This window comes from Ambystoma mexicanum, chromosome 5q, assembly GCF_040938575.1.
Source record: "Ambystoma mexicanum isolate Mex_15411 chromosome 5q, UKY_AmexF1_1, whole genome shotgun sequence".
Lineage (NCBI taxonomy): Eukaryota > Metazoa > Chordata > Amphibia > Caudata > Ambystomatidae > Ambystoma > Ambystoma mexicanum.
In genome coordinates this window covers 397,810,297-397,836,698 of record NC_090933.1, presented here as the reverse complement: position 1 = coordinate 397,836,698, position 26,402 = coordinate 397,810,297, and the positions used below count along the sequence as shown (strand labels likewise).

The 26,402-nt window shown below is 46.3% G+C and overlaps 1 protein-coding gene across 5 annotated transcripts in view; it reads right to left on the bottom strand.

Annotated features, from left to right (window-relative positions):
- GREB1L (GREB1 like retinoic acid receptor coactivator) overlaps positions 1-26,402 on the bottom strand; it is a 1,340,557-nt gene that overhangs the window by 383,425 nt on the left and 930,730 nt on the right. For all 5 annotated transcript variants that reach the window (XM_069620882.1, XM_069620883.1, XM_069620885.1 and 2 more), the window contains exons 6-7: positions 5,950-6,126; positions 3,774-3,962 (exon numbers count right to left, since the gene is read on the bottom strand). In XM_069620882.1, the coding sequence (XP_069476983.1) occupies positions 3,774-3,962; positions 5,950-6,126 (366 nt within the window). The remainder of the gene's footprint in view (positions 1-3,773; positions 3,963-5,949; positions 6,127-26,402) is intronic.

Here is a 26,402-nt window from a genome sequence, read left to right as displayed (position 1 = left end):
AGAAAATTCTCCACATGGGTTTGACAGTGCTGGCGGGGAGCACTGTTCCGAGGAGAACGCTCCAGGTCCTTGCTGCAGATAGAGTTTCTATCCCCATGCAGATTCTTGCCACAGAGCATTGGTGGTTTTAGGCTGCTGTGTGGGATTGCTCTGAGGCCCAGCGGCTCTCCACAGTCTGTCTTGGAGGCGGGCTGCTCACTTGTTCTAACGCCGTTGTGCAGGCCGTTTCATGAAGTACTATGGGACAAGAAATAGACTGGCCAACATTGTGCAGTACATGTACGGGTCAAGCAAAGTGTTTCAGAATTCAGACACGCAGGCGGAGGAAGAAAGGACAGGGACTGGGGCTCTCCAGAATCCCACATCCCGCCTCTGGGTCAGGACTTACCCTGGTAATCCCTGTGGTGGGCCTCCTACTCCAGATTAAAAGGGGTGCCCATCATTGATTCTATGGCTAAAGCTTTACCTACTTACTTGTTGTCGAGGAGTCCCTTTTCTTCCCCCTCCCTTGGCATTAGGGGTGGGAAGGATCTTAAAGAATACAGTGTAAATCCTGTGTAAAAGGACTTGTGGATGGGACCTCAAAGCATTTGTCCAGATACCTAGCAGAGAAACCTGGGCCCATGAAAGACTCCCCACAGCAAGAACAGACGAATCAGCTATGGGGCAAAGTATACGGTCTTTATTATCCAACACAGACAGGGATCATACAGGATAAATAATTCTCGAGCATTCTCAGCTTCCGAGCCTGTGTCATACAGTTTTATACAAGTATGACGTCACAAACTCAGGCCCACCTCAAAAATATATGGGGTGTCCCCATTGGTCGGTCTGGGCTAACTACATATACAAAAACTATACCTTAGTATATTTATTGGCTCTCGATATCAGGTGGCTCCGCCTGAGACTACCCCTAAATGTTACCAACTACACAGTTACAGGGTCGCAGGAAGACCATTGGCTTGTACAACTTCTGATAACACCTCACAAATGGAGCTTCTGGTTTGGCTAGAGCGGGTCCTCCCAGGCCTGGGACCCTGTCGGTTCACAGAGCTGAGTGTACCTTTTCAAGGTGATGTGAACAAACATGGAAGGCTGTTTTCCATATTGTTACCACTGACTGATCACCTAAGCCCGAGAGAGTGCCGGCAGGTTACAGTTTTGGTGGCCAACACTTGTATCATTCCACTCTGTCTCACTGTGAACGGCTTCTCTTCCCACCACAAGCAAATGAGCATTGTCCTGTTCTATTGGCTCACGTGTGAGAGGACCGCAAAACGAAGCCCTTCTGTCTGCAATTATGAGGATTTTGCTCTGAATCCTTGCAAGTGGCTTGCTGCCTCAGGAGTCAGATACTTTCCACCCGCCCCTGTCCTTGGCTGTAAACAGCAGCTCTGCGCCTCGTGCTGCAAGGATCATGTCTCCTCTTCCATGTATCTGAGGCCCATCTTTCCAAAATGATTCTCTTCAGTCACCCTTAAGGTTCCCTATGTGTCTTCACAGTCTCTTCGAGTTAGTTGCAATAGAGCATATGCAAGCTAGGTCCATGTATATGCTGCATCTTGCAGTTTTGCTTTGGCGAAAGAAAGAAAAGGTGCTTAGCATTATGTACATGTATCCGTCTTCTACCTACAGGAGTTGAGCATGTTTTTCATGTCTATAGGCAATAAACGAGTGCATATTTGTGTAGCTTCATGAATGGATGTATATTTGCTTGATGGCTAACATAGCTGTCGTGAAGTCCTAATGATGTCTTTGATACCTGGTTTTATTGACAGTCGACCTGGTCCATTGATGAGACCTCCGTCTCATCGATACCATCAACTGGATATGGTTTAAATGGCTATCTGAGAGAATATCTCTTGTCATATCTGTGGTACACTGGTGCAGTCGATGATGGGCCAAACAGCGTTTCATTCTTCATTCTGCAGGTTGACAGTCGCATAAGGGACATTTCCTGGAAACCTCTCTTCCCCTGTATATTCTTTCATAGTACTTATTGGTCTACGCATATCTTATAAGCATTACAAGTGACAATGCCAACACCCTTGGATTGTTATGCAGGGATAGCGGACACTCTTGACTGGTTAGGGGGAAGAAATTTAGAGCTACTTCTTACCCTGAAGGTGGCGCTGGCCACTGAAAGGGACCCAATCCCAGTCTACCCTCCTTGTGCCAGTCTTTTTCTATGTAGTGCACAATTGTCTTGCACCATACCTCAGACAGCAAATACTAGCTAGACACACTAGGTTTCTTGCAGAACCAGCAAAGCTAACCTCAATGAGCAGCCTCAGCAAAAGAGCGAGGCACCCTTCAGCACCGCCCATGCTCCAGAAACTACACCAGACTGAAACCTGCATTGGGAAAACCACCCTCTGGATTTCACCATTGCCAGGTTTCCGTGCTGGGATAGAGAGAGCGCACAAGCAGGACAAGTATTACACCGCGACGAGCAGAGTTCTCGGACGCTCCCCAATGCTGGAAAGGACACTGTCACTGGAAGTCAGCCTCTAGACGACTAGGGACTAAAAACAGGGATACAACTCCCAAAAGCCACATGATTTATCATTGGGGCAAAAAGAACAGAGCCCACGAACCCTCAGCCTTTCAGGCTGCCATTGTTGCTCTGTGGCAGACCTACATGGGAGAAGTAGATGGGGCTTAGCCCTCTCTATTGGTAATCTTGGCAGCATAAAACCCATCCCAGGTGGGGAAGACCAGGCCAGATTAAATGCGGACAAAAAGCTAAGCTAGAGAGAGGGGGAGGAATATAAAAGGGCAACAGAGGAGGTGTGGGTTGTTCGGGTGTGGTCTTAGGAGGAAGAGGATGAGGATGAGGAGGAGGAGGTGATGGGCCAAGAACCCAGTAGGAGGAAGGAAGCAGCAGTGGATTTTGTAGGTGATTCTGGTGAGGTGTTCAGTAGTGAGTGCAAGTGGTACTGCAGAGCAAGTCTACGTGTTAGTGTGGCAAGTGTTATTAGAATAGTGGAGCTTGGAGGCGAGGACCAGAAGAAGTGAGAAGTCCAGGAGAGAGGAGGTAGGAGTGAGCTGGGGTGTGTGGAGTTGAAGGAAGAGAGAAGACAGGACTAGATGAGGGAGAGAGAGAGAGAGTGTGAAAGGAAAGTCCTCATTGAAATAGTGCATTTGCAAGGTGCTATTCCCTATCCCTTATAGGAAGCTAGGAACTGGGAAGTGTAGGGAAAGCTAGGAAGGTCCCTGAAGGAGGTTAGTGAGATAATGCCATGGGTGTGTAGGTAAACACCTTAGCTTACTTAGCAATTAGCATACTGAGGGAGAAAATCTATAGAATAACCTGGGAGTAAAGGATGTCTGGGCTAGGGAGGAGGTTATTGGAGATGAGAGCGAAAGGGACGGCCATAGGGCCAAAACGGTATTGCAATAAAAACCCTTGAACCGACCCCACGAATTAGAGGGATTCTTGTCCCATCCGTAAAATACTATAATTAAGAGTGTATAAATATATCAGTGTGGTGTCCTCTTTATCCAACTGTGCCTAGGTGACAGCCCATCTCCACCCTAAGAGTGAAATCTGACTGTTCAGCTAGGTTTCCCATTGAGCGAGCTTTGGTCTAACTTGGCGGACACAGGGATATCCCCAATAGAGTAGATCTCTTCACACCCTTCACCAGAGGGCTGTGAAAAACATCCTCACCATATACCATTTGCGTTTGGATTTGTGTGAAACAAAGGTTTTAGGAAAATGCTAAATATCATGAGCAATCTACGAAACATGTAGCATATGCATACAATACCTTCTCGATTGCCTTTCCAGCAGATGAGGGGTCCCTTAGACAGTATCCCTTGAGAGTTCCTCACAATATAGTACTTCAAGTGCTTCTGCTTCTTTGGCTGAGTTGTGAGTTTTAAGTTAATGTGGTTTGAAAACTCTGTGAAATATCGAAATCCTCTCTCACCACAGCCTACACAGTTCCCGGAGAACCCTACAAAAACAGCAAGAAAACAGTTCACTACTATGGTTCCTGGCTATGAATTCCATCTTTAACAATAAACACTGCAGAGAACATGCATGTTCAAAGCACTTTGTAGTTATCCTTCAATCGTCAGTGTGCGTAAAGGGAGGAAGCCTAAATAGATGGTAGAGAAAAGGGAGGATTTCCTTTTGCTATTCCTAACCCATTTCTGGAACACCAAAGGAAATCTTTGGAAAACAAATTGAGCAGTGTTTGGTGGAATAGGAGTCATCTGCTTTCCTCCGTCACCCCGACTCATGCACCTTTTTTCCTTTCTGTATGATTCAGCATATAACTGGAAATGTTGCCTTTCGTACAGAAAAGGTTTTATGAAGCAGTACCTCAACCCACCCAGATTTTGTGTTCTATACACCGTGCTAGACAACCTTGCCTGGAGCATAACCTAATAGTCAATTTCCCTAAGAATGAGCAAACTTTAGTGAGCAACGGAGCATTTCATTTTAGCCCTTTAGAATGCAACAAGATCCCAAAACATAGGCAGAGCACATTCTGCCTCTCAGAAGAAAACCTGAGAACTTTTTCGTTCCCCAGCTCTCATTGTGCCATTGTCTGACTTTCCAAGGCTTATTGCAGTTTGACATCCATCTGTTTCACAACAGATCACGCTTGGCTACCATCAGGTTTTACTGAACACTAAACATGAACCAAACTCCATTACTAGTCTTCCACTTTTCAACAATTCCATGCTCTTGCAGATGTACTGCGTGGGTGATGACATCTTTCTTTCCTGAAAGCTAGGTCCTTAACTGCTACGCTGTGCTCGGAGATGGGATGTCCTTGAGCAACACTGCAGACAGCAGATTACACTCTGAATGATGCAGTTGCCCTAAATCCGGGTTGTCCAACTCCAGGCCTCGAAGGCTGGATCCATGTTGGGTTTTAAGGATAGCCCTCCTTAATATCCATTAGAAACATTTGCGTACAGTGTTTCTGAATGAATTTACATTTTTCCTAATGAATATTAATGAGGGACATTCTGAAAGCCTGTCAGGATTCCGTCCCCTCGAGGCCCAGATTTGGCCAATCCTGACCTACATATTTCATCACCGAAGTGAAAAGGCTGTGTGAAACTTTTCACCAGAACCATTTCAGAGAGATCTGCTACATATCACTCCCGAACCGGTCCCCAGAAGACCTTGACACAAGGCTCTTTCGAACAATGACACTGAAAGCTAAGCTAATGCTCTGTTTTCATGACAATTGGTAAACCACAGTTAACCGTGGTTTCTCCCAAAAGGATGACCAAGGTTATGTAGATGGCCACAACAGGTCTTCAAGCCTCACGAGTGACACAAAGTGCTGAATTCTAAGATGGCTCTCATTTTGATGGCACTGCCGATAATTTCAGAGCAACCTCCCAGCTTGAAAAAAGGTGCGATTTCAGCTTACATACATCAACTTAAGCAAAAATGACAGCAAACATGCTATCACTAGCACAGTGGGTTGAGAAAGAATAGGAGCAGCAACATTTTAAGGTTGGATATTCTTAATTCTCGCTGTTCTGTCCTGAATCTTTCAGTTCCTGCTCCTTGTGCCTAAGAGGTTTCACGGTCACCCATTTGCCTGCTACCCATCTTCATTTCAATTTGGAAAAGCTTTAAACATGTACTGTTACAATTTAGCCGATGGCCAAGTTTATCTTTAGATTTGCAGTTTTTATTGAATATCTTTTAAGTTTTCATTTTGAATTCTCTTTATTGGACAGGTAGTAAACACCTTGTATTATGTGTTGTGCCTTGTTATGTTCTTAAGTTTCACAGCACCCCGCTGCCCAGATTTATTGCACTGTATACACGTTTTCAATAAACAGCTCAGACCACATTACTCAGTAATCCTTCAGAAAGGAAGCAACCAAACCAAAAACAAAAGTTGTCAATTCATACATTCGTGAAAATCAGATGGGGGGGGACACAATTATGAGTTCATTTTACTGTACCTAAAAGTGCATTTTTCCCATGGTCATCAGGTAAAAACCGTTTGTCCACAGCACACACCAGAATGTGCTCAGGGAGATTTGGCGTTTTGGCTCCTACCAATAGAAACCCAGCGGGCACCTCGATCTGCTCAGCGCAAAGTGATACCAGCCGCAAGTCCTTCCCAGCCAGACAAAAACCTGCAAAGTAGAAAAAAGACTGGTCCTCAACACGCATCCATGAATGCTAAGTGAGTCACTGGAGCAATTTGAGAGCCAGTTAAATGTCCACTGATATAGAATGTACCTACTATCAAAGAATGGGGGAAACCAACTTGTAGCAACCATTTGGATAGTTCACTGTTCCACATGAATGCAATTCTAGGATCATCATCCATTTCTTAATGTATAATTATAGTGACAAAACTAGCCAGCATTATAACCAGAGGCCTTTGGTTTGACAGATGAGAGTATTTTTTCTGGGCTGATCACCTTCGAGAAAGTGTCTACCACAGGGATCTGAAACCTGAGGCTCTTCAGATATTTTGGACTACATCTACCATGATTCCTTTACAATGGTTTATGGGGGATAGTTGAGTCGTAGCACAAAACATCTGGAGAGCCATAAGGGTGCACAGACTAGGACTTATCGAGTAAAAAGACAGCCCCAGAGCGACACAGATGGAGGGGCCATGGTAGGCCCCATTGTGAGAGTCAAGCTGGCTGAGTGTGGAGTTCCAATGAAATATAAAAGCCAGTACAAAACAATGATTTCAACATAAGGCCTAGTGAATGAGCGAGCATGGACCTCCCTCCATTGTATTAGAATGTACAGGCACTCAGATGTAGAAAAGTACGACTCAGAATTGTAATATTATTAACATTGTCCAATGGAATCCAAAAAGACATGTGTGCTGCAGATGCTGACTTTGTGTAGATACTTGTGACAGATTTAAGGCTGCAGACGTGCACATGGAAGGAAATAAATACATTTGAAATACTGTGCATTTGGAAGCTAAAAAAGAGGAATGATGCCTTACATTTAAGAAATAAATTCGAATGACAGACTGCGTTTTCAGGAATAGAGACTTAATTTCAGCACATAACATGACAACATTTATAGGGAAAGGCCCATTTCGTTTTTGCATACATGAACACTGGTTTCTAATGCAACTATGGCCTATTTGTGTGAAGAAAATCAAGAGTCAACTTATTTCTGTTTATGCAGTATATAAAGAAAGATTATATTGTGAACAACAGTCCCTGGTGCAGTACTGAAAGTTACATGTACACAGTGGGTAAATGTAATATGCTAGCCTTTCAGAATTGTGAAATTCAACTCTTCTCTCTAAGCTGAAACTTTGGGGCTGGGTTTATCAAGGAAACAGGCGCGGAGCTTCAGTTAACAATATAAGAAATGTTATAGAGATGGGAACTATAGTGATACAGATAACATGACCAACAGAAATGACCTTCAAGGAGCTCAGGAGAAGAGGGTAGAATAAACATTGGCCAGCCAGATGTCCTGATCAGATCATAGAAGAGAAATTAGACCTAGAAATTGGTGGGGCTGATGTGGAACTGAGGGACTTGTGGTGCATTGCCCTTGATTAACATTGAATACATTTTCTTAAATAGAAAGTGCATTGTGTGTCCTTCAAGCTCATCCCTGGTTCATTTTAAAGAGGATAAAAAGCCATTTGGGACCATGTAAAAACGAAGTTTTTGTGATGGACAGAACTTACGTTGATCAAAATTATTATTCTGGCATTTTTATAAGTCTGAGGAACTGGAAAATTGGTGAAGTGATAGACTGTGAAGTGAATGTTGGAGTATGTAGTGTCAGAGTTGTATCTATTACGGCACAGCCACGAGGCACGAAAAATAGCTCGCCTAGGAAAGACGTGCCGACATAAAATTAGAATATAGAATCCAAAAATATGTGGATTCATGTAGTTATTTAAAGAATTTGCATAGCTGCCATGTTAGATTTTCAGAACCCAAAAAGGTAAAACCTACCTGTCATTTTCTCCTCACTTAGCTTCCATAAGCCATACCTCCTAACTTCTGGTCCTAACAGCAGCAAGTGGGCGTCTTGGTGGGAGTTAAAGGGAGTGTGCTAGCCAATCCTTACCTTGGGAATTATGATAATGTAGGAGTGTCATCAGCCCTATAAGAGGTCAATTTTGCACCCGAAAAAGGCCTTTTCACTTAATTCCTGGAGGTAGCCTACTGCCAGACACTTGCGAGGAACAACTAGCAGAGAAGCCTCAATCCTTGCATTGGAGATAGTGACATGGAAATCTAGAAGCTAGCTGGGACCCCCATCAGAGGAGCAGAGGAAGTCTGGGTGCAGGAGAAAATCCTTGACTGAAGCCCTTGACCAGATCTGTGCTGTCCTCCGAGGAGCACTGCCTTTTCTGTGGATGCCACATAACCAAGGCCTCCCATGTAAGTAGATATATCCCAAAGCCATCAAAAGTGTGTGGGGGCAGGGGGGCTGGCAGACTTAATCTATCTCGCATAGCGGGTAGGGGGTGGTACTGGGAAGACCCTTAGCACATTTTATAAAATCCAATTCAAATTAATCCCACTATAGAAAATCACCCTTTCCATTTAAATTGAATTGAGTTGGGAACAGCCCGCCTTAATCCTTTCCATTAAATTGTGGCAGGGTTGCAGGGGGTTGGGGGGGGGGCTTTGTAGATCCTTATCTCATTCAACTGAAGTTATATCAATTAATTCCCATATAGAAAATCACAGGATGAGTGTTGTTAGAGTTTGAAACTAACAAAGTTCATGCCCAGTGTGTTATAACCGGTATAGACAATAAAGTACTTGGGTGACGACTCTTCTGAAACCCCTGACCTCTGTCCAGAAGGGGAGTCCTGAATCGCAAAAAGAAGTAATCCTGAAACGCTAGCAGCTTTCAAATGAAAGGGGAGGGGGGGTCAAATTAAATTTCCCTTTATTCCCTTGATCCCAAACCAGAATTACCAAGCATTGCATGCCCCTTGAATGTGTTTTGAAAAGCCATGTTCTCATTGAGTTCATTTTCCCACCCTTGCCTTTCAAATAAAAGCCTAAAAACGATTTCCCCATTTGAGTTATTTCTGAAACATTGCCTTTGTACAAATCAAGCCAAAACGATGTTTCCATTGTATTGTGAATGTTTTCTATTGGTTAATTTGCAATTAAATCTGATGTACGTTGTGACTGCCCATTACAAAATCCTACCTGCATTGTTGTAATAACAACGTAATTTGGAGTTGTGATATTGTGTAGTGTGCCACAGCATTGGTGGTTTATGTTAGTTGCTAGTCTTACATTTTGGCAAACCTTAAATAAATATATATATTCTTACTATACACCGGCCCGGTTTTTAGCCCATGGGTGGTAAGAAGGGTGTCTGTTGGAGTGGTGCGATATGGGTTGGAGGCCACACTAAAGTTGAATCTGTATAAATGCTTTGGGTGCACGCCACCTTGCTTGGGGGGGAAAAGGACTACCTGAGTTGAGAGTGACTGCCTGATTAATCGTGATAAAGCAAAGTCTATGGCTTCAGAAAAAGGAGCGCAAGAACTATGGAGCAGATTAGTAATGATTAACAACCATTGTAACCCCTGCTTTTCAGGGACACCTGTAATGAATAAACAGACCTGGTTAATATTTTGAAAGGACCCAAATCAGGAATACCGACTGCATTGAACAGTGTAAGGAAAGCTTGGCTGTCACAAGGAGCAAGGTGATTGCCAAGAACGGCTCTGGGTCCCAAAGGGAAACTCTGGTACTCCTTACACTAGACACAGTAATCTTCAAACTACTGGGGGGCTGGTCCCGCTAGGGAGGCACAAAGGATTTCCTGGGGGCCTCTGACTTTTTAAACAGGGCTTAAGGTAACTGCTTGTAATATAATAAGGGATGAAGGGGACTGGTTTTAATAGAAAATGTAAGCAGTAGAACATATGCTTATAATTTAAAGAGGCTGGAGCCCCCCCCTCAACATGCTTTGGGTACCTTAGAGCAGGTCAGCCCCTGGCTGGAGGGGTCCAGAAACCATATTTTTACAACGGGGGGTGGTTGTTATGAACAATTTTGAATACTACTGTATTAGAGGGTTTTATCACTGGCCACAGGTGTAACTATGAATACACAGCATTTGTTTTTGTTGGGCATCTTGGGATGTGTGCAAACTCCTGCAACCAAAGCATTTCAGAGGATTGCTCTTCTAAGTCTTGCTAGAAAGCGTCTGATCAAAGATAAACACTCTGGCTATTCCATGGGGTGTGGGCACCTAGAGATATGGAAGGGAGTAGTTTCTTACCTGTAACTCCATTTCTCCAGCGTTGGTATCTTTCATGGATTCACATGCTTAGAATATTCCCCGTCGTCAGACTGGGAACCCTCGGTACACATATATATAGTCATTTCCAATAGGAAAAAACTTCTGCCCTATCCCCGTCTGCGTCCTCTACGGGGCCGCCCACGTACGCCCCGTTGGACGTGATGGTATATAAGCCCCGCCCCCGCGGGTCCCTTCAGATTTCGACCCCTCCAAGATAACGGGGGAAAACTTGCTTACATACCAATCTTCCACATTGCAGTCCGGGGAGGCCGGAGGGCGCATGTGAATCCATGAAAGATACCAACGCTGGAGAAATGGAGTTACAGGTAAGAAACTACTCCCTTCTCCAGCATTGGATCTTTCATGGATTCACATGCTTAGAATAGATTGTAAAGCAGTAACATCAAGAAGGAGGTGAGAGTGCAATGTAACTTACATTCGTAGAGACACCCCCAAACACTACCGTTTACACCATGTATGTAAGCAACAACTTATTATACTGATACGAAACGGATTTCCGCCATACAATGCTATGTCATATGACTCAGTATGCACCCCTTGCGCATATATCTACCCGACCACTTATGTTTAGGTCAATAAACTATGTACATTCATGTATACACTCTGAAAAAACAGCTGAGGCCAAATAATAGGCAGCATTATTCTTGAAACTTTGGCTTACCTCATTGAAAAAGGTGGCGAAGCACTGCCCTTCCCATTTGTACCTCATCCGCGTGCTGCTTTTCCAGGCAGTAGTGGCGCATAAACGTGTGCGGAACAGACCATGCCGCCGCCTGGCAGATGTCCGTCAGCGGAATTCCTGCCCATAGAGCCACGGAGGAAGATGTCGATCTCGTGGAATGGGCTCTGGGACGATGTAGTAGAGGTCTCCCGGCCTTGGAATGACACAGGGTAATCGCCGAGGAGACCCAGCGAGCCAGACCTTGTTTGGAGATAGCCTTACCCCTAGCCGAGGGGCCGTAGGCGACGAATAGCTGTCTGGTGGCTCTGATATCTTGCGTTTTTTGCAGGTAAAATTTTAGCGCCCTTTTGACGTCCAGAGTGTGAAGAGCCTTCTCCGCCGTCGACGAAGGAGATGCAAAGAAAGTAGGGAGTACCAGGGTCGAGTGCTTATGATAGACCGACGGTACTTTTGGGATGAATGAAGGGTTAGTTGATAAAATAACTTTGTCCTTAAAGAACCTCAGATATGGAGGGTCTATGACCAGTGCCTGTAGTTCCGATATTCTTCTAGCCGAAGTGATGGCAACTAGGAACGCGAGTTTCCAAGATAGAAATTGTAGAGATGAAGAGGACATTGGCTCAAAGGGAGGCTTCATTAAGGCAGCTAGAACCGTGTTCAGACTCCACGACGGTGGGAACCGTTTTTCCGGAGGGAAGGTTCTAAACAGACCCTTCATGAAATGCTTCACTAGCCTGTCACTGAATAGTGGAGGGGACTGTCTTCTTCTTGTAAATCTCGAAACAGCCGCCAGGTGTACTTTGATTGACGATGATGACAGTCCGCTCTCCGCAAGATGAAGAAGATACGGGAGGATTTGCTCCGGAGTTACTTCCAAAGGTTGTATATTTTGTTGTGTTTGACACCATATACAGAACCTTTTCCATTTGCTTACATATGATTTGTTAGTGGACGGGGCCCTGGCCGCCTGCAGAATCCTTCGGCAATCAGTCGAGACTTTTAGGTTCCCGAACTCCGAGAAGTCAGGAGCCATGCAGTTAAGTTCAGGCTGTCCGGATTGTGGTGCCACACGGTCCCCTCGTCCCTGGACAGGAGGTTCGGCACTTTCCTGAATGGTATCGGCTGATCCAGCGACAGATGAAGGAGGTCTGAGAACCATGGTTGCCTCGGCCAGCGCGGGGCCACTAGGATGACCCGGCAATTGTACCTGTGGATCCCCTGGATCGTCCTCCGTATGAGGGGAAATGGAGGGAAGGCGTAGAGGAACTTGCCTGTCCACGGAAACGAGAACGCTTCCCCCAGGGAGCCTGTTTGGGGCCATCTGCTCGCGAACTGAACACATTTTCGGTTTCTTTCCGTGGCGAAGAGATCGATCGACGGGGTCCCCCATCTTTCGAAGATTTCCCCGAGTTGAGTGGAGTCCAGCTCCCACTCATGTATTTGTGACATAGTCCTGCTCAGGGAATCCGCCTGTACGTTCTTCGCTCCCGGTAGGTGGTATGCCACTAGGGAGATGTGGTGTTTTAAAGCCCAATGCCAGATCTTTTGAGCTTCCTTCGAGAGGGTCCTGGATCTGGTGCCACCCTGTTTTATGAGGTAGAACATAGCTGTCGTATTGTCCGTGAGCACCCTTACTTTTGACCCCTTGATGTGTGGGAGGAAAGATTTCAGGGCCCATCTCACCGCCCTTAGCTCCAGGACGTTGATATGTAGGCGAGATTCGGTCGACGACCACCTGCCTTGGGTTTGGTGACGTGACATGTGTGCTCCCCAGCCCGACAGAGAGGCGTCTGTAATGATGGTGTTCTGAAATTCCGGCTCCTGCAGGGGGACCCCTCTGTCCAGGTTGCGCGCCACTTTCCACCATCGGAGGGCTTTGATAACTCGTTCGTCGTCGACTATTATCTTGTCCGACCAGCGGCCTGTGGCCTGCTTCCATCTGTCTGATAGGAACTCCTGTAGAGGTCTCATGAACAACCGGCAGTTCGCGACTAGGTGGATGCACGATGCCATGGAGCCGAGGAGAGCCGCATATTTTCTTACTGACAACCTGCTCTGTAAACGAAGTTGGCTTGTCAGGTGTTTGATCTTCAACAACCTTTCCAGGGATGGTTTCACTAGTCCCGTGTGGGTGTCGAATTGAGCACCTAGGAACTTCAAGCTCTTCGAGGGCTTTAGTGAAGACTTTTCGTAGTTCACTGCAAATCCCAGACGCTGTAGCAGTCGCAAGGTGGTCAATAGGCTGTCGTTGGTCGACGCTGGGGAGGATCCCCTCACGAGCCAGTCGTCGAGGTACGGGTAAACGTGATGCCCTTCCTTCCGCAGCCAGGCTGCTACGGGTGCTAGGCACTTTGTAAAGGTTCTTGGGGAGGACTTCAGGCCGAAAGGGAGCACAGTAAATTGGTAGTGTGTTTGGCCGACTAGGAACCTCAGGAACCTCCTGTGGTGAGTGCGCACCGGAATGTGAAAATACGCATCTTGGAGGTCCAGAGACGCCAGGAAATCGTTCTTTTGGACCGATCTGATTACTTCCTGTAGAGTAAGCATCTTGAACTTTTGACTGAGCAGGGTTTTGTTGAGGTCCCGTAGGTCGAGGATGGGGCGCCACTTCCCGTTTGGTTTCTTTACTACGAAGCAGCGTGAGTAAACCCCTAAGCCTCTCTGCGAAGCAGGGACTAACTCGATGGCGCCTTTTTTTAGCATGAGCGCAACCTCTCGACGCAAGGCGCTTAGGTGTGGTTGAGACAGGCGTATCGGTGGACGTCTTGGAGGTCTGGATTTGAATCTTAGGGAATGTCCCAGTCTCACCGTGTCCAGAACCCACCGATCTGTCGTAATTGACTCCCATTCCTCGACGCAACTTGACACTCTCCCTCCTAGAACGTCATTGTTGATCTTTTTGTTTTCCCGTCGACGACGAGTAAGTGGGACGTCTCTTGGAGGCCTGGAAATTTCTGCGTCGGGTCGAGGACTGTGAGGCGCGCCTATAGCCTTGGGACGGATATGAAGACCTCCCGAATGCTCTATCCCTTGATCCCGCAAATCGTGCGTTTCCCGTAGCTCCTCTAAAGGGGCGAAAGGAACGAAAGGGCTTACCGCTTTGGAGAGAGCCCAGTGAGCGCGCCGTCTCAGAGTCCTCCTTCATTCCTTTCAAGGCCTCATCCACCTTTTTGCCAACCAGGCCTGGCGTCGTAGAACCACTCCGTTGTTAATTTGTTTGAACCCCGAATCTGCCAGGTCCACCGCTATATTGATAGCATGGTTCGAGGCTTCTTCTCCTTCACGAACCAGGGACATAGCTGATTTTCTGTGTTCTTCTGGGAGGTGGTCCATAATGGGTGCCAGTCTGTGCCACATCTCCCTGTCATACCTGGCCATGATTGCCAGGGAGTTCGCTGCTTTCACTGTTGACGCTCCCACTGACAGGATCTTCTTACCGAAAGCGTCTTGGCGTCTAGCTTCGGAATCCGGAGGCGTAGAGCATTTATGCTGGGCCTTTGCCTTTCTCGTCGCCGCCGCCGATACCACCGAGTCAGGCGTGGGTTGCGCAGAGAGGCATTTTGGCGTCGAATCTGGAACTTTAAATTTTTTCTCTACGCGGCCCTTGACCGCAGGTTCCGAGAATGGATGCCGCATGGTTTGGACGCCCTCTTTCCATACGTGGTCCAGTATCGGTATCGAAAAAACGGAACGCCTATTCTTGCCCATGTGGTCAAAGAGGAAGCAGTCCTTTTCTTCTTGTTGGGTCAAACCGAACTCCTTGCAGGCCTTTTCCATCATGGAATGGAAGGCCCCTATGTCATCCGGTGGAGACGGGTGAATGGGACTTTTCGGAGGATCCACCTCCACATCCGAAACCCATGACGGGTCTCTCGACGGCGAGAGGGAGATACCAGAAGCTGACCCCTGTTCAGAGAGGGAGTCCGAGAGCTCACCTTCTTCCTGGACTGTTGGAGCAGTTGGGCCCACGACCGATCTAGTCGGGCGGTGTGAAGGTCCGGGCTCGTCGACGAGGGGAGTCGTCGGAACAGGTGGGAGCCTTTCGTCCAGGGACTTCAAGAGCGAGTGTAAGGAGGAAAGTACCTCCATGGAGAGAGTAGCCTGGGCGTTTGGAGGCTGGGTGAAAACTTGAGAGCAGGTTGCACCAGAAGGAAATCTGGGCCGTAGCCCCAGGTCTTCCGGGCTCACTATTCTGAAGCCGTCGTCTTCTTTGGAGGCGATCGAAACTGCCTGTTCTTGCAGCAGTGTGTCGGGTAGCCCCATGTCGAACACTTCTGGCCTCCAGGCCTGGAACTCCGTCGACGAGGGAATTGTCGTCGACGATGAGCCCGTTTGAAAGGCGGGGGACTGTGACGGAGTGGGCACTTGGATCGTCGCCGTCGTCGACGGAGGGCCTGCAGGTGGCTTAGGCGGTCCCGCCTTCGCGGGGCTCTCCCTGCGTTTATCCGCCTCTCTACTCGTAGCTGATCTTTTCTGATCGCTCGAGGAGGATTTTGGCCTGTCCTTATCTTTCTTCGACGAAGAAGAAGAGGAAGATGATTTCTTCGTCGATTCTTTCGATGAGGCCTTAGAGGAATGACTTCGAGGCACGTCCTTCTCCGTAGGTCGTGATTTTTTGGCCGGAGGTTCCGACGGATGTGAGCGTCGGGGGGCTTCTGATGTTTTCGCTGAGGCGATACTGCGCACCGATCCTACCTCCGAATGAGGGTACGCTCCAGCGCCGTCGTTCAGCCACGAGACCAGTCGCCGATTCCGGTCCTTCAGGGTTTTTTGGGAAAACCCCTTACAAATATCACATTGGTCCGCCGAGTGGTGGGGGTGAAGGCAGTAGATGCAGTCAAGATGGCCATCCCCTTCATAAACCTTCTTTAGACCGCACGTGGCACACGGGCGGAAAAGAGGCTTACCCGACATTATTGCCAGCCCAACAAACAAAACTCGTAGGAGTTACAAGTGGACCAAACAGACAAACTCGCAGGAGTTAGAAACAATTCGATAAGTATTTGAAGAAAATACACGAGGAGATCCCACTATCTTTGGAGACGGTTGAAATCTGAAGGGACCCGCGGGGGCGGGGCTTATATACCATCACGTCCAACGGGGCGTACGTGGGCGGCCCCGTAGAGGACGCAGACGGGGATAGGGCAGAAGTTTTTTCCTATTGGAAATGACTATATATATGTGTACCGAGGGTTCCCAGTCTGACGACGGGGAATATTCTAAGCATGTGAATCCATGAAAGATCCAATGCTGGAGAAACAAATTTAGTTTTGTTTATTGTTGGAACCTAGCAGAAAGCCAATGGGACACGAAAGGCAGGGCGATGCCGGGGAGCAATGTTAAAATGCACCTATTTCAGATCCATTTGAGTTACAAAAAAAGGACATTTTCAGAATTAATTTGAGAAAAATCCGAATCTTCCATATGCTTTGATTCCGGCTGCACATTTGCCAATTTTTCCAAGACCTGCCTTTTTTACAGTAGTGCCGAGTTATGCCATGACAGCAGCAGGACTCTTACTGCTAGAAAAAAAAAAAACAGACTTCTTCACAGTGTCAGTTACCACAGGTTCCTTCATTGTGGCAAGTACAGGAATGGAAAAATGGTTTCAATTGTGCCACAGTATATTAGAATCTCATAGTATTAGAGAAGCAATCTGGTGGAGCACCGAGAATGCACATGCTGTTCACACACTGAATGCTGGTAATGCACCGCTTTACGTACTTGAAGAATGAAAAAAGTGTATTCATTTCATCATCATCATCATCATCATCTGGCACTACTCGCAGGCAGTATGAACACCGCCCACCCCCAAAACGAAATATATAAACTTTTGTTAAGATGATTTTTAAAATCAACCATGTTGGAAAATTCTGAGAGGCCACACTTTCATAATGCACAAGGAAAAGACAATAAGGTATAGCCTAACTATCAAGGTAGGTGACTGTGCAGAAAGGCCTACACTCAGGAAAATGTGGGGTGGTGTATAGTTTCAATGACAGTAAAGAGTTCTCTTTTGGCAACTTTGCCTCCATAGTTCTTTGGATCCCCAAACCTTTTGCTTTTGAATGTGTCCTGACTTTTCAGGGAAGTAAAGCCTTCAGATTCACTCCACTGGCCTTTTGGTCATTTTGACTTTTTACACTTTGTAACTTTTTAACCTTGTGCACAGCAATTTACAATACATTGCAATGGGGATACTTTTGTATCACCCTAGTCTTTAACACTTGGGATGTTGGTTACTTTTATATGTGCCTAAAGACAAGCGGGTGGTAGCAAATATATTTGTACCATTTTTGTGTTGTTGCTAGTGTGCACATTGTTGTTTACTGTGTATGGGTACTAAACGTGGCTAGAGCTCTAAAATGGCCACGCCATGAGATTTTCGCTGGTTCTTTAACCATGTGTATTGTTTGGCCTTCTTCCTGCCTTGCCAGGTCACGTAATCCCATATAAAGTAATGCACTTGCTGCAGAAAGCCACAGCTTTCACAGGCTAGTGATGCCTCTGTGTGTGTGTGTGTGTGTGTGTGTGAGGGGGGGGTGGCTCAGGAAGGGAGTGGGATGGTCTGGTCCCACTCCACATTCATGGTGCCTGAAATTCTGGGTGTGGGCATAAGTGAAACCAACATTGGTCCCCGAGTGGGCCATTGCTGGCTGTTTGAATGGTGCAGACCCTTACCATTGGTGGGCTTGGACTTGCTTCCCATTAGGATTCTGGATAAGAAGATGACTCCTGCTGCCATTTCTTCAGATCAGTGTTGGGGTCAAGAATCCTGTGTAAAAGAGCAGACAATCTCTGAACAGGCCCAGCATCTCTTCCTGCATTTCCTGCATCTCGCCCAGCGAAGACCTGTTTGACTACCTGATCTGCAAAGGCCCTGTGCGGTGCTTCAACTCGTGACTGGTAGGACCAACAAGTCTTGCCGTGTTAGAGGATACAGTGTTCCTGGACCACCTGGTGGACTGACCAGCAGTCTGGTGGGTGCCTTTATTGAACTGTCACCGTTAAGTAATTGCAGCCAGAACTTGGTGGCTACCAGTTTGTGGTGTTAAGTTGTCTTCCAGTGGAATGTCAACTCTTCTTAAGGATTGAATTTATGAAGCTTGCACATTTCTTGTGACTTATTTGCATTTTACTGTAACACTTCGCTTATTTTAATAAGTTAAATAATTGAACGCATTTTTAGAACCTATGGTGACTATATATGTTTACTGATGAGTGTTGAGCAAGATCACCGGCTTGTTTCATTTTTTTTTTTATTTTGGGCCTACAATAATATAGCATTTTTGTAAATTTTTGCATGGTGGATTTCCTCATTCCTCTCTAAAAGATCACAAATCACCCTCTTTTACACAGTTTACCTCAACGCCCCCCCACCCACGCGGTCACCAACGGGATTTCACAGGGTGCTCCCTATCCCCCTTACTCTGCAACCTCTACCTCAGGCCCCTACCTGCTCTTATTCACCCACAAGACCTAACCTGCTTCACCTACGCAGATGACACCCAAATGATCTTCAATATCCCCAAAACCTCTTCATCCCCCATCCCGACGGTTAGGGAGAATTCTCAGAAATTTGCTAATGCCCTTCTACCTTAGAAGACCACCAGCTCTTTTGCTGGATTTTATGACTTAATTTTTAACCTGGAGGGAGAAAGACCTTTTTCCCCCACACTCATGTATTTTTCTTTGATTTGAACCCTGTGTTTCTTTTGGTTTTGGAGTCTGACAAACTCTATAGGCATCTTTTTGTATTGTAACACACAGCACCCTCAGTGCCGTGACACATGGATATCCTTTGAATTTCTGCTAAGGTTTAAACACCTCCTCTTGGATAAACTACTGTTTCCAAGAGTAGTAACGTGAAATTGACTTTACTTACATGTTTCTCTTTGTAGATCCAGCGCACGCTATCTTACAATAGAGTGCTGGAGGGATATCTTCTCATGTAACATTTTTAGGTTACCCTTTCTACAATTAATGGCTGGTGGCAGTGGTTTACTTTTTCCTACCATTGTGTGTTTTTACCGCAGGCTGAATCCTCAGCTGCAGCATTGCACACATGGGTGCCCATTTTGTCAAAATGGCCCCGGTCTTTTTTCACCATTTCTTGTTGGAAAGGTCCTTCTTGAGATTTACTCTGCACGCCTGTAAAGTAGTCAGCTGGAGTCGGGTATTGGAAGGTGTAATATCTTTTATTTAGAGCGCTCAGGCGTCAGCAACAAAACATAGCGTGAATACATATAATTTCTCAAATTCGGATTTCGTCCTGGTTTCCGATAATAATCAGTTGAGTACCTGTCCCCCCCCTTATGCCTCGGACGGTACTCCCGCAGTTGTTTACATAAACTGAAGCATAACTAAATCAAAGTAGAAACTGCTGTGGACGCTGGCTACCTCTCCGTAAGCCGGTCGTCGGAATTATCAATCTCCAGCAGCAAACCCTCTGTTTAGCCGGGCTTCCGCTGTTGGCCTCTTCACAGGTCTCGGGATTGCCTTCCTTGCCAGTTTTAGTCCTGGCGGAGGTCGGGTATAAGGAGACCCTCGATGCGTGCTCCTTCGTCTCCTAATGTGCCCATTCGAAATCACCTGGTCTGTCACTCCATTCTCCTTCTGCTTTTCCTGGCAAACTCCGCTCCTGCAAACAGAGAGCCCTCGTGAGTTCCCTTGTTCGGACTTTAAACCATTCTCTGCCCCTCTCTTCCAATTAACCACCGCCCTTCCCTCCAACCATTTTCCACACCTGCACCCAGTTCCCCTCCTCCCTTCTGTACCGACCACTCTGATTCTACACAGGACCTGTCCCACTTTCCTCTTTCACGTGTGGTTTTGCATTTGTACGGTAAGGCTGCTTTCTGCCTGCTGTGTTTTCTATAATACATGTTATCCTTCCCCCCCTCCCTTGTGCTGTATCTCGTGGGGCTTTCTGGGACATGTAGTCTGCCTATTAGTGTTTTCCATGTACACCGGCCCCGGATGAATCTTGAAACTCAATCCGTCAGTTCCCATCTTTCCCCGTGCTGTCTGGTGTTCCTCCTGTGGTTCCGTGCTGTGAACCCTTTCCTGTTTTGGCCTGATTGGGAGTACAGTCCTTTCCCTTGGTTACCACTCTGCCGCCACAGCTCCCTTCTCACAACGCCAAACCGGGTTTGGTCTCATAGTTCGTTTTGCCTTTGGCAGGGTTCACTAGTGAAGCCTGCCTCTGACTCCAGCGTGTCTGGCAGGGCAGGAAGCGAGGGAGGTGCCACGAAACTCCCTGTGCATAGTCTCCTTTGTTACAGGAATGCACCCAAATGTGACTGGCCGGCTGGCTGTCCTTGGAGGACAGCCACCCTGCTGTGTGAGTGACAGCTAGGCTGCGAATGAAGGGCAGAAACCTGCATAAAAGGCGAGGTCTTTTAGACAGAAGGCAGAGTCGACCACTGGACGAAGGAATCCGAAGAAGAACTTGGAAGAGACGCCTGCTGCAACTCCTGGACCGTTGGTTTGCCCGGTGAAGCCCTGGTGCAGTGCTGAAGCTCTGAATTTGCCTCGAGTATAGAAGCCCTGCAAAGGACGACTTATTCCCTTGGATTGGTGGGACCAATCGACCCCAAGACGAACTCATCTCGAAATCGTCTCGGGCTGGCTGTACTTTCATTGCTGCTGCAGGAACAGATTGCCAGGGAGAGGAACACCGGAATCGAGCGCATCGTCTTTAAGTCGGACCCAAGCTCCAGGAAGATCCCTCGAAGCAGGACTAACCAAGCCTGAGCCACCTCAACAAAGTGCTGGACCCCAGATGCGAGGAAAGCCCATCAAGGTAACCGTGGTGAACCGCAGTGGTCCTATTCGCAAGAAGCTGAAAACGCGAAGTGCGGCTGATCTGAAGTTTGCCCATTGCTGCCGCAGACCATCGAACCGTAGTGCAGGAGTCCCCAGACGTCCTCCCTCTTGTCCCCACGGCTGAGGCCCAGGAACAACAGCACCTGCAGAACCTACAACAGAAACAGACAATTGTAACCAATCTTTTCAGATCCAAGGTACTGTGAACTAAGGGGTACTTACCTCTTCTTGTGTAGCCTTGCTAGCTCTCAGTTGAGAATTGCCTTGGCTGCCTTTTGCAGAGTTGCTTGCAGCTTTGCCCTTAACAAGCCTCCCAGCTTGTGACCCAACAGTGATTTCATTTCATTTTCTACAACGATCTCTATAATATTGTGCAAGACTTTTTACTTACCTTCAAGAAGAACTCCAGCTCCCCTAGACTTTGCTCAATTGACATTGGCTGTTCTGGCTCCCCGAAGACTCTTCTAACCCCTGACTTTGTGTTTTAACTATCCCTCCAAAAAGTCATACATTCTTTACTTGTATAGCTGGGAAAGAGTTAATCTACATTGCATTTGGGGGGAGAGGGGGTTCAAAAGTGCTTACCTGCTGTATTTGCTAACCATTGTTTTATTCCCTAACCTTTTCCTTTTCACACCAAAATCAGTATTGCTGTAAAGATACCCGTGATTGATATATCAATGTTCACAGTGTCCTAGTTATTTAAGTCACCTCAGGGTGTAGGAAGTGCCTGTGTGCCATCCCAAATGGGCATCTACGGATTTATTGAAACAGAGTGTGAATTTAAGTGTTATATAATTGCTCCCTTCTAAAGAAGGTTTATTCAAACTGACTGTAAAATTAATAAATAATTGTTTAATCAAGAAAACTTGAGTGTAAGTGTTTATTTGGCTACTTGTCACTGAAACTATGTTACAAGCCTTTAGCTCACATTGACCCCTCTTGAGATAAGCTTGGCTGCACAGTCACTCTACCAACTTGTCTAATGCATGCTTATACACCAAAGGTTGGGTTAACTATTGCCAAGAGGACAAGGCTGGTGCAGTCTCCCACAGGGCACTGCATAAAATCTTGCCTTACAGGGGCCATCAGTAGGGTATGCTGGCAGCCACTTCCTGATTATGACAAGTGAGGAAAAACTCAAGGGGAATGAATGTGAATACCAAGAAGCAAGACTGACTGCTGGACGAGGCACCAAGGGACTTCCAGTGCTTGGGGATAAGGATCGGTTTACATGAGGGGAAGGAGCAGCAGGAGATAAAGAGGGATAGAAAGACAGAATAAAAAATAAAAAATAAATAAAAGGAGGAATATTAAACCTTTTGGGAGGGATAGAATGAGATTTGCACTTTTACAGAAGCACTTAGAAAATACATATAAACAGCAGTACCTGGTTGGTAGTGGTTGTGGCTTTGCATGTTTTTAGCCTGAAAACCTGGGCCCTACTGCCAAGCATTTCTATTAGGTGGTTGGAGCTGCCTAGGAAAATTGAAATCCATGTGCACTAATGAGCTTCTTGTTTGAAAAGTACACCATGTAAGCAATTGCAAGAGCCGTAACATTGGCCCAGCCATTACTGTTAGGGAGAATTCTCAGAAATGTGGTAATTCCCTTCACCTTAGAGACCCCCAGCAACTTTGCTGGATTTTGAGGACTTGATATTTTTACCTGGAAAGAGTGTGAGCCGTTTTTCCCCACCCATGTGTTTTGATGTGTGTTTTACATTTGTGTTCTCAGATTATGGAGTTTTAGATAACTCCATAGTCATCATCTTTTCATGTGTGTTACACAGCACCCTCAGTGCAGTGGCACAGGGATGTCTGTTAGACTTCCCAAAGGTTTAAATACCTTCTCTGGGATGAACTACTGTTTCCCAGAGAATGTAAAGTGAAATTGACTTTACTAGTCTTTTCCAAATTCATAGACTCAGCCCACACCATCTTCCAATGGAGTGCTGGAGGGGGTTACATAGTATCCCGTGTGTCTAAACACTCACGTAGCAGTCAAATGCTACCCTTTCCTACTGAAAAGGCTGGTGGCAGTGGTTTTACAACCAACTACCATGATTTTTCCCGACCGCGAACGCCAGTAGCTAAAAATCACAGGAGCCATGTTTTTCAAGATGGCGCCTTAAGCCCCTTTGTTTAAACAGGACCCGGTCTTCTTTTTTTGCCATTTATTTTTGGAAAGGTCCTTCTAGTGTTTGTCTCTGCGCGCCAAACCAGTTTTGGTCCCTTTGTTCGTGTGCCTTTGGCGGGCTTCAGGACTGAAGTCTGCCTTTGGCGGGCTTCAGGACTGAAGTCCGCCCTTGGCGTCTGAGTGTCTGGGGTGGGCAGGAAGAGAGGGAGGTGCCTGAAACTCCATGTGCTTAGTCTCCTAGGAGACCCAAATGCACTCTGGCGTGATTGGCTGGCTGACTGTCCGGCAAGGACAGCCACCCTGCTGGGTGAGTGACAGCTAGGCTGGAATGAAAGGGAGAAAACTGTTTAAAAGGCGAGTCTCCAGGACTGGAAGGCAGAGTCGACCACTGGAACGAAAGAAACAAAGACGGGCTGGGAGAGGACGGCTGCTGCAACCAATGGACCGTTGGTTTGCCCGGTGAAGCTCTGCTGCAGGTCCGAATTGCCAAACTCCATTCGACAGAGAAGCTCCTTCAAGGACGGCTTCTTCCTTTGAGTTGGTGGGACCAATCAACTCATAAGACACCTGGATACCATTCTCAAGGATGGTTAGGTTTAACCAGAGAGAGGGACACCAGTTTGTGTTCTTGAATCTACAGCTACTGGAACTGAAGTGACTCCATTTTGTTTGTTTTCCTCAACGATCCCGTGCAGTGCAGGAGTCCCCCGACGTCCTACCTCTTGTGCCCATGACTGAGGCTCAGGAACAGCGAGATCTGCAGGAACTGCCAGGAACCACGACTTCAGCAACATTTGTTTTCTTCACAAAAAGGTACTGTGCCAACCCGATTGAGAGAACGCCAATCTCGCAGAGGTTTGAGAAAATTTCCTAATTTACAGGCCTAATTAGCTTGTGAACCCACAAATGATTCTTTTTCACCTAAACTACTTCTGAGAACTTTTGCAAAGACTTTACCGTTTGATACCAGAACTGCTCTTTCCTATCCAGAACACTAGCCCATTGACTTTGGTCTCGCCTGTTGACATGAATTGAACTATTCTGGTGAACTGAAACTATTTGCACTTCCTAGAAAGTATAAACTATTCTACTTACTTTTGTCCTTTTTGCTCACTGCTAAGTAACTGAACTGCCATTTGGCTCCTTTTTCAAGGGAGCTCCAACTGTCTCAAAAACAGAGTTTTTTTATTGAAGTGTATTGGTCTATAATAATAAGTTGTCTTCTTCTAGTGAAATGTTTTATACATGATTGTGTGTAAATAAATTAATAAGTGTTTTACCAAAAAAACGAGTATAAGTGACTACTTGAACCACTGTGATTGAAAGTCCTTTGTGTAACTACTTGTACTGCTCACATTCACTCTTGAGATAAGCCTGGCTGTTCAGCTCGCTACCAACAAACTGTGTGGTACAGACCTCTACCAAAGGTTGGTCTTGCTTACACCTGTAGTCCTAATTGTGTGTGGTGGTCCCAGAGGGTACTGCATGCAATTCTGCCTAACAATTACCTCACCCGTTAATTATCTGCACGTTCATTGCTATTTGCATCCCGGCCAGGGCTGTCACAGGGTGATGTGAGGCCCGGGGCAAACACTTTGGTGAGGCCCCTTTATTTTTTGCACTTGGCCAGCGGGCGCCACAAACGAGCAAAGTGAGTAATCTCCATTTGAGTTTATGCATGGAAGAACCCATATATGGTTTAATATGACTGCAAATCAACTAAAGCAAAGCAACGCCATTTTTCTATGCTGAATATTCCAGCCTTATTTTTGTATCGTAGCGGGCGGGGCTGGTTAATGTTAAGGGAATAAGCATCCGGAAGCAGGACCCAGGTCATGATGCACTTTGAAGTTCACAATATGGACACAATTGCCAAAAGTTTGGGCTTTTGTGTAGGCATGGGAAAGCACTTGCCAGGCACAGACATAATGGTTTTAACTGGCCATTGATAGTAGCATGCGCAAAATGGTGTGACTATCCTGGGCATCTAATAGCAGTGCCTGGCAAAAGCGTAAAACCTAGACACAAGCCAAACCCTTTTGACTTTGCCAATGGTTGGTTTTAACATGATTTCAGTGAAGGAAACACAGAGTGCTTAGAACTCGAGTGGCTGAAGGTAGGCCTGGTAAGACATGTTGTATGACGCGAGTAGCACGGTTATAACTCCAATTGAGCCATTAACCTTTAGAAGACTGCTTTGAAAACACACTGGAGGGCACTTGAGTGCATAGTTTGATGGTAAGACTTGAGAAAGCTAGCTCAAATAGTTCCCATGAAGAGGTGTTTTGGGTGGGGAGAGGAAGGAATGGCCATAGGGATTATCATGGCCATGGGCAGTCAATGGGTGGGCACACAACCTACCGAACAGCACCTACAGACTGCCCCTCACCTCATATGCCATTCCTCCCTATCTTCACTCTAATACAACAGTGGTTGGCTTAATTTTCCTGGAGGAGGATTATAACATTCACAACTCACAAGTGTCCAATGAGGGGACATTTTGGTATGCTGCTCTTTTCAGGTTTTGTCTCACAATCAATTACTTCAATGCAACCATTTTTTCACTGAAGGGGAGGGTTAACATTGCCCCCAAATTAGTGAAATTTAGCACAGGTTCCCAGCCTGCCCTTGAGAATTCTGGTGGGTCACACAAACATTTTTTTAAACAATGATTTGAAATAATGTATTTTGCCACACAGTATGTGATAAACATTGGGTAAAAGCCTTATCATTTACAGTGAGTTTGGTAGGTAGTACACAGGCAGCAGTTTAATTATGGAGGCCTAACTGCATAGATGTTATGCCAACTGACTGATACATGCATACAGTAAGGTGCTGGCGACACATGATCAAACTAAGTGTCTCTCCTGTATGAAGAGTGTGCTTTGAAGTCTGGGCAGTAAGGCACTTTATGCAATGCAAAAATGTGTCACCCCAAAGGCAATGGCACAGAAAATGGGCCACTTGGAGTTGGCAAAATAATTCCAGCCCTTTTACCCAAGACTTTGAAAGCAGTATTGAAGGTGCTGTAGCTCCTTGATTCGAATAAAGAAAGCAGAGAACAGGAATTATGGGCCCCTGCCCTTGAAGGTTGCCTGGGCCGTTGGTACATTACCATAAAGTCCCAAGTCTAAACTATGCAACAGTATCACAGACGGATTAAGAGACTGTCACTCACAGTTTGGAACACTACTAAGGCTCAGTTAAAATGCTGGACTTGTCTAAATCAGTACATCTGTGTAACACACAATTCTTAGCCTGAAAATTGATTCCTCTGCAATGTATCCTTCAGCCCATTATGTACATTTCTCTCATGTGAGAGTGAGCACACAAAGCACTTTTGTAACCAGAATTGCCTCTAGGCGCTGTACTGCTCTGGTCCTGCTTTTTAATCAAAGAGGCGTGGGCCAGAGAACCACAAAGATGTTAACCAGATCAAGCAAGTGTGGCGTGGAATGTGGT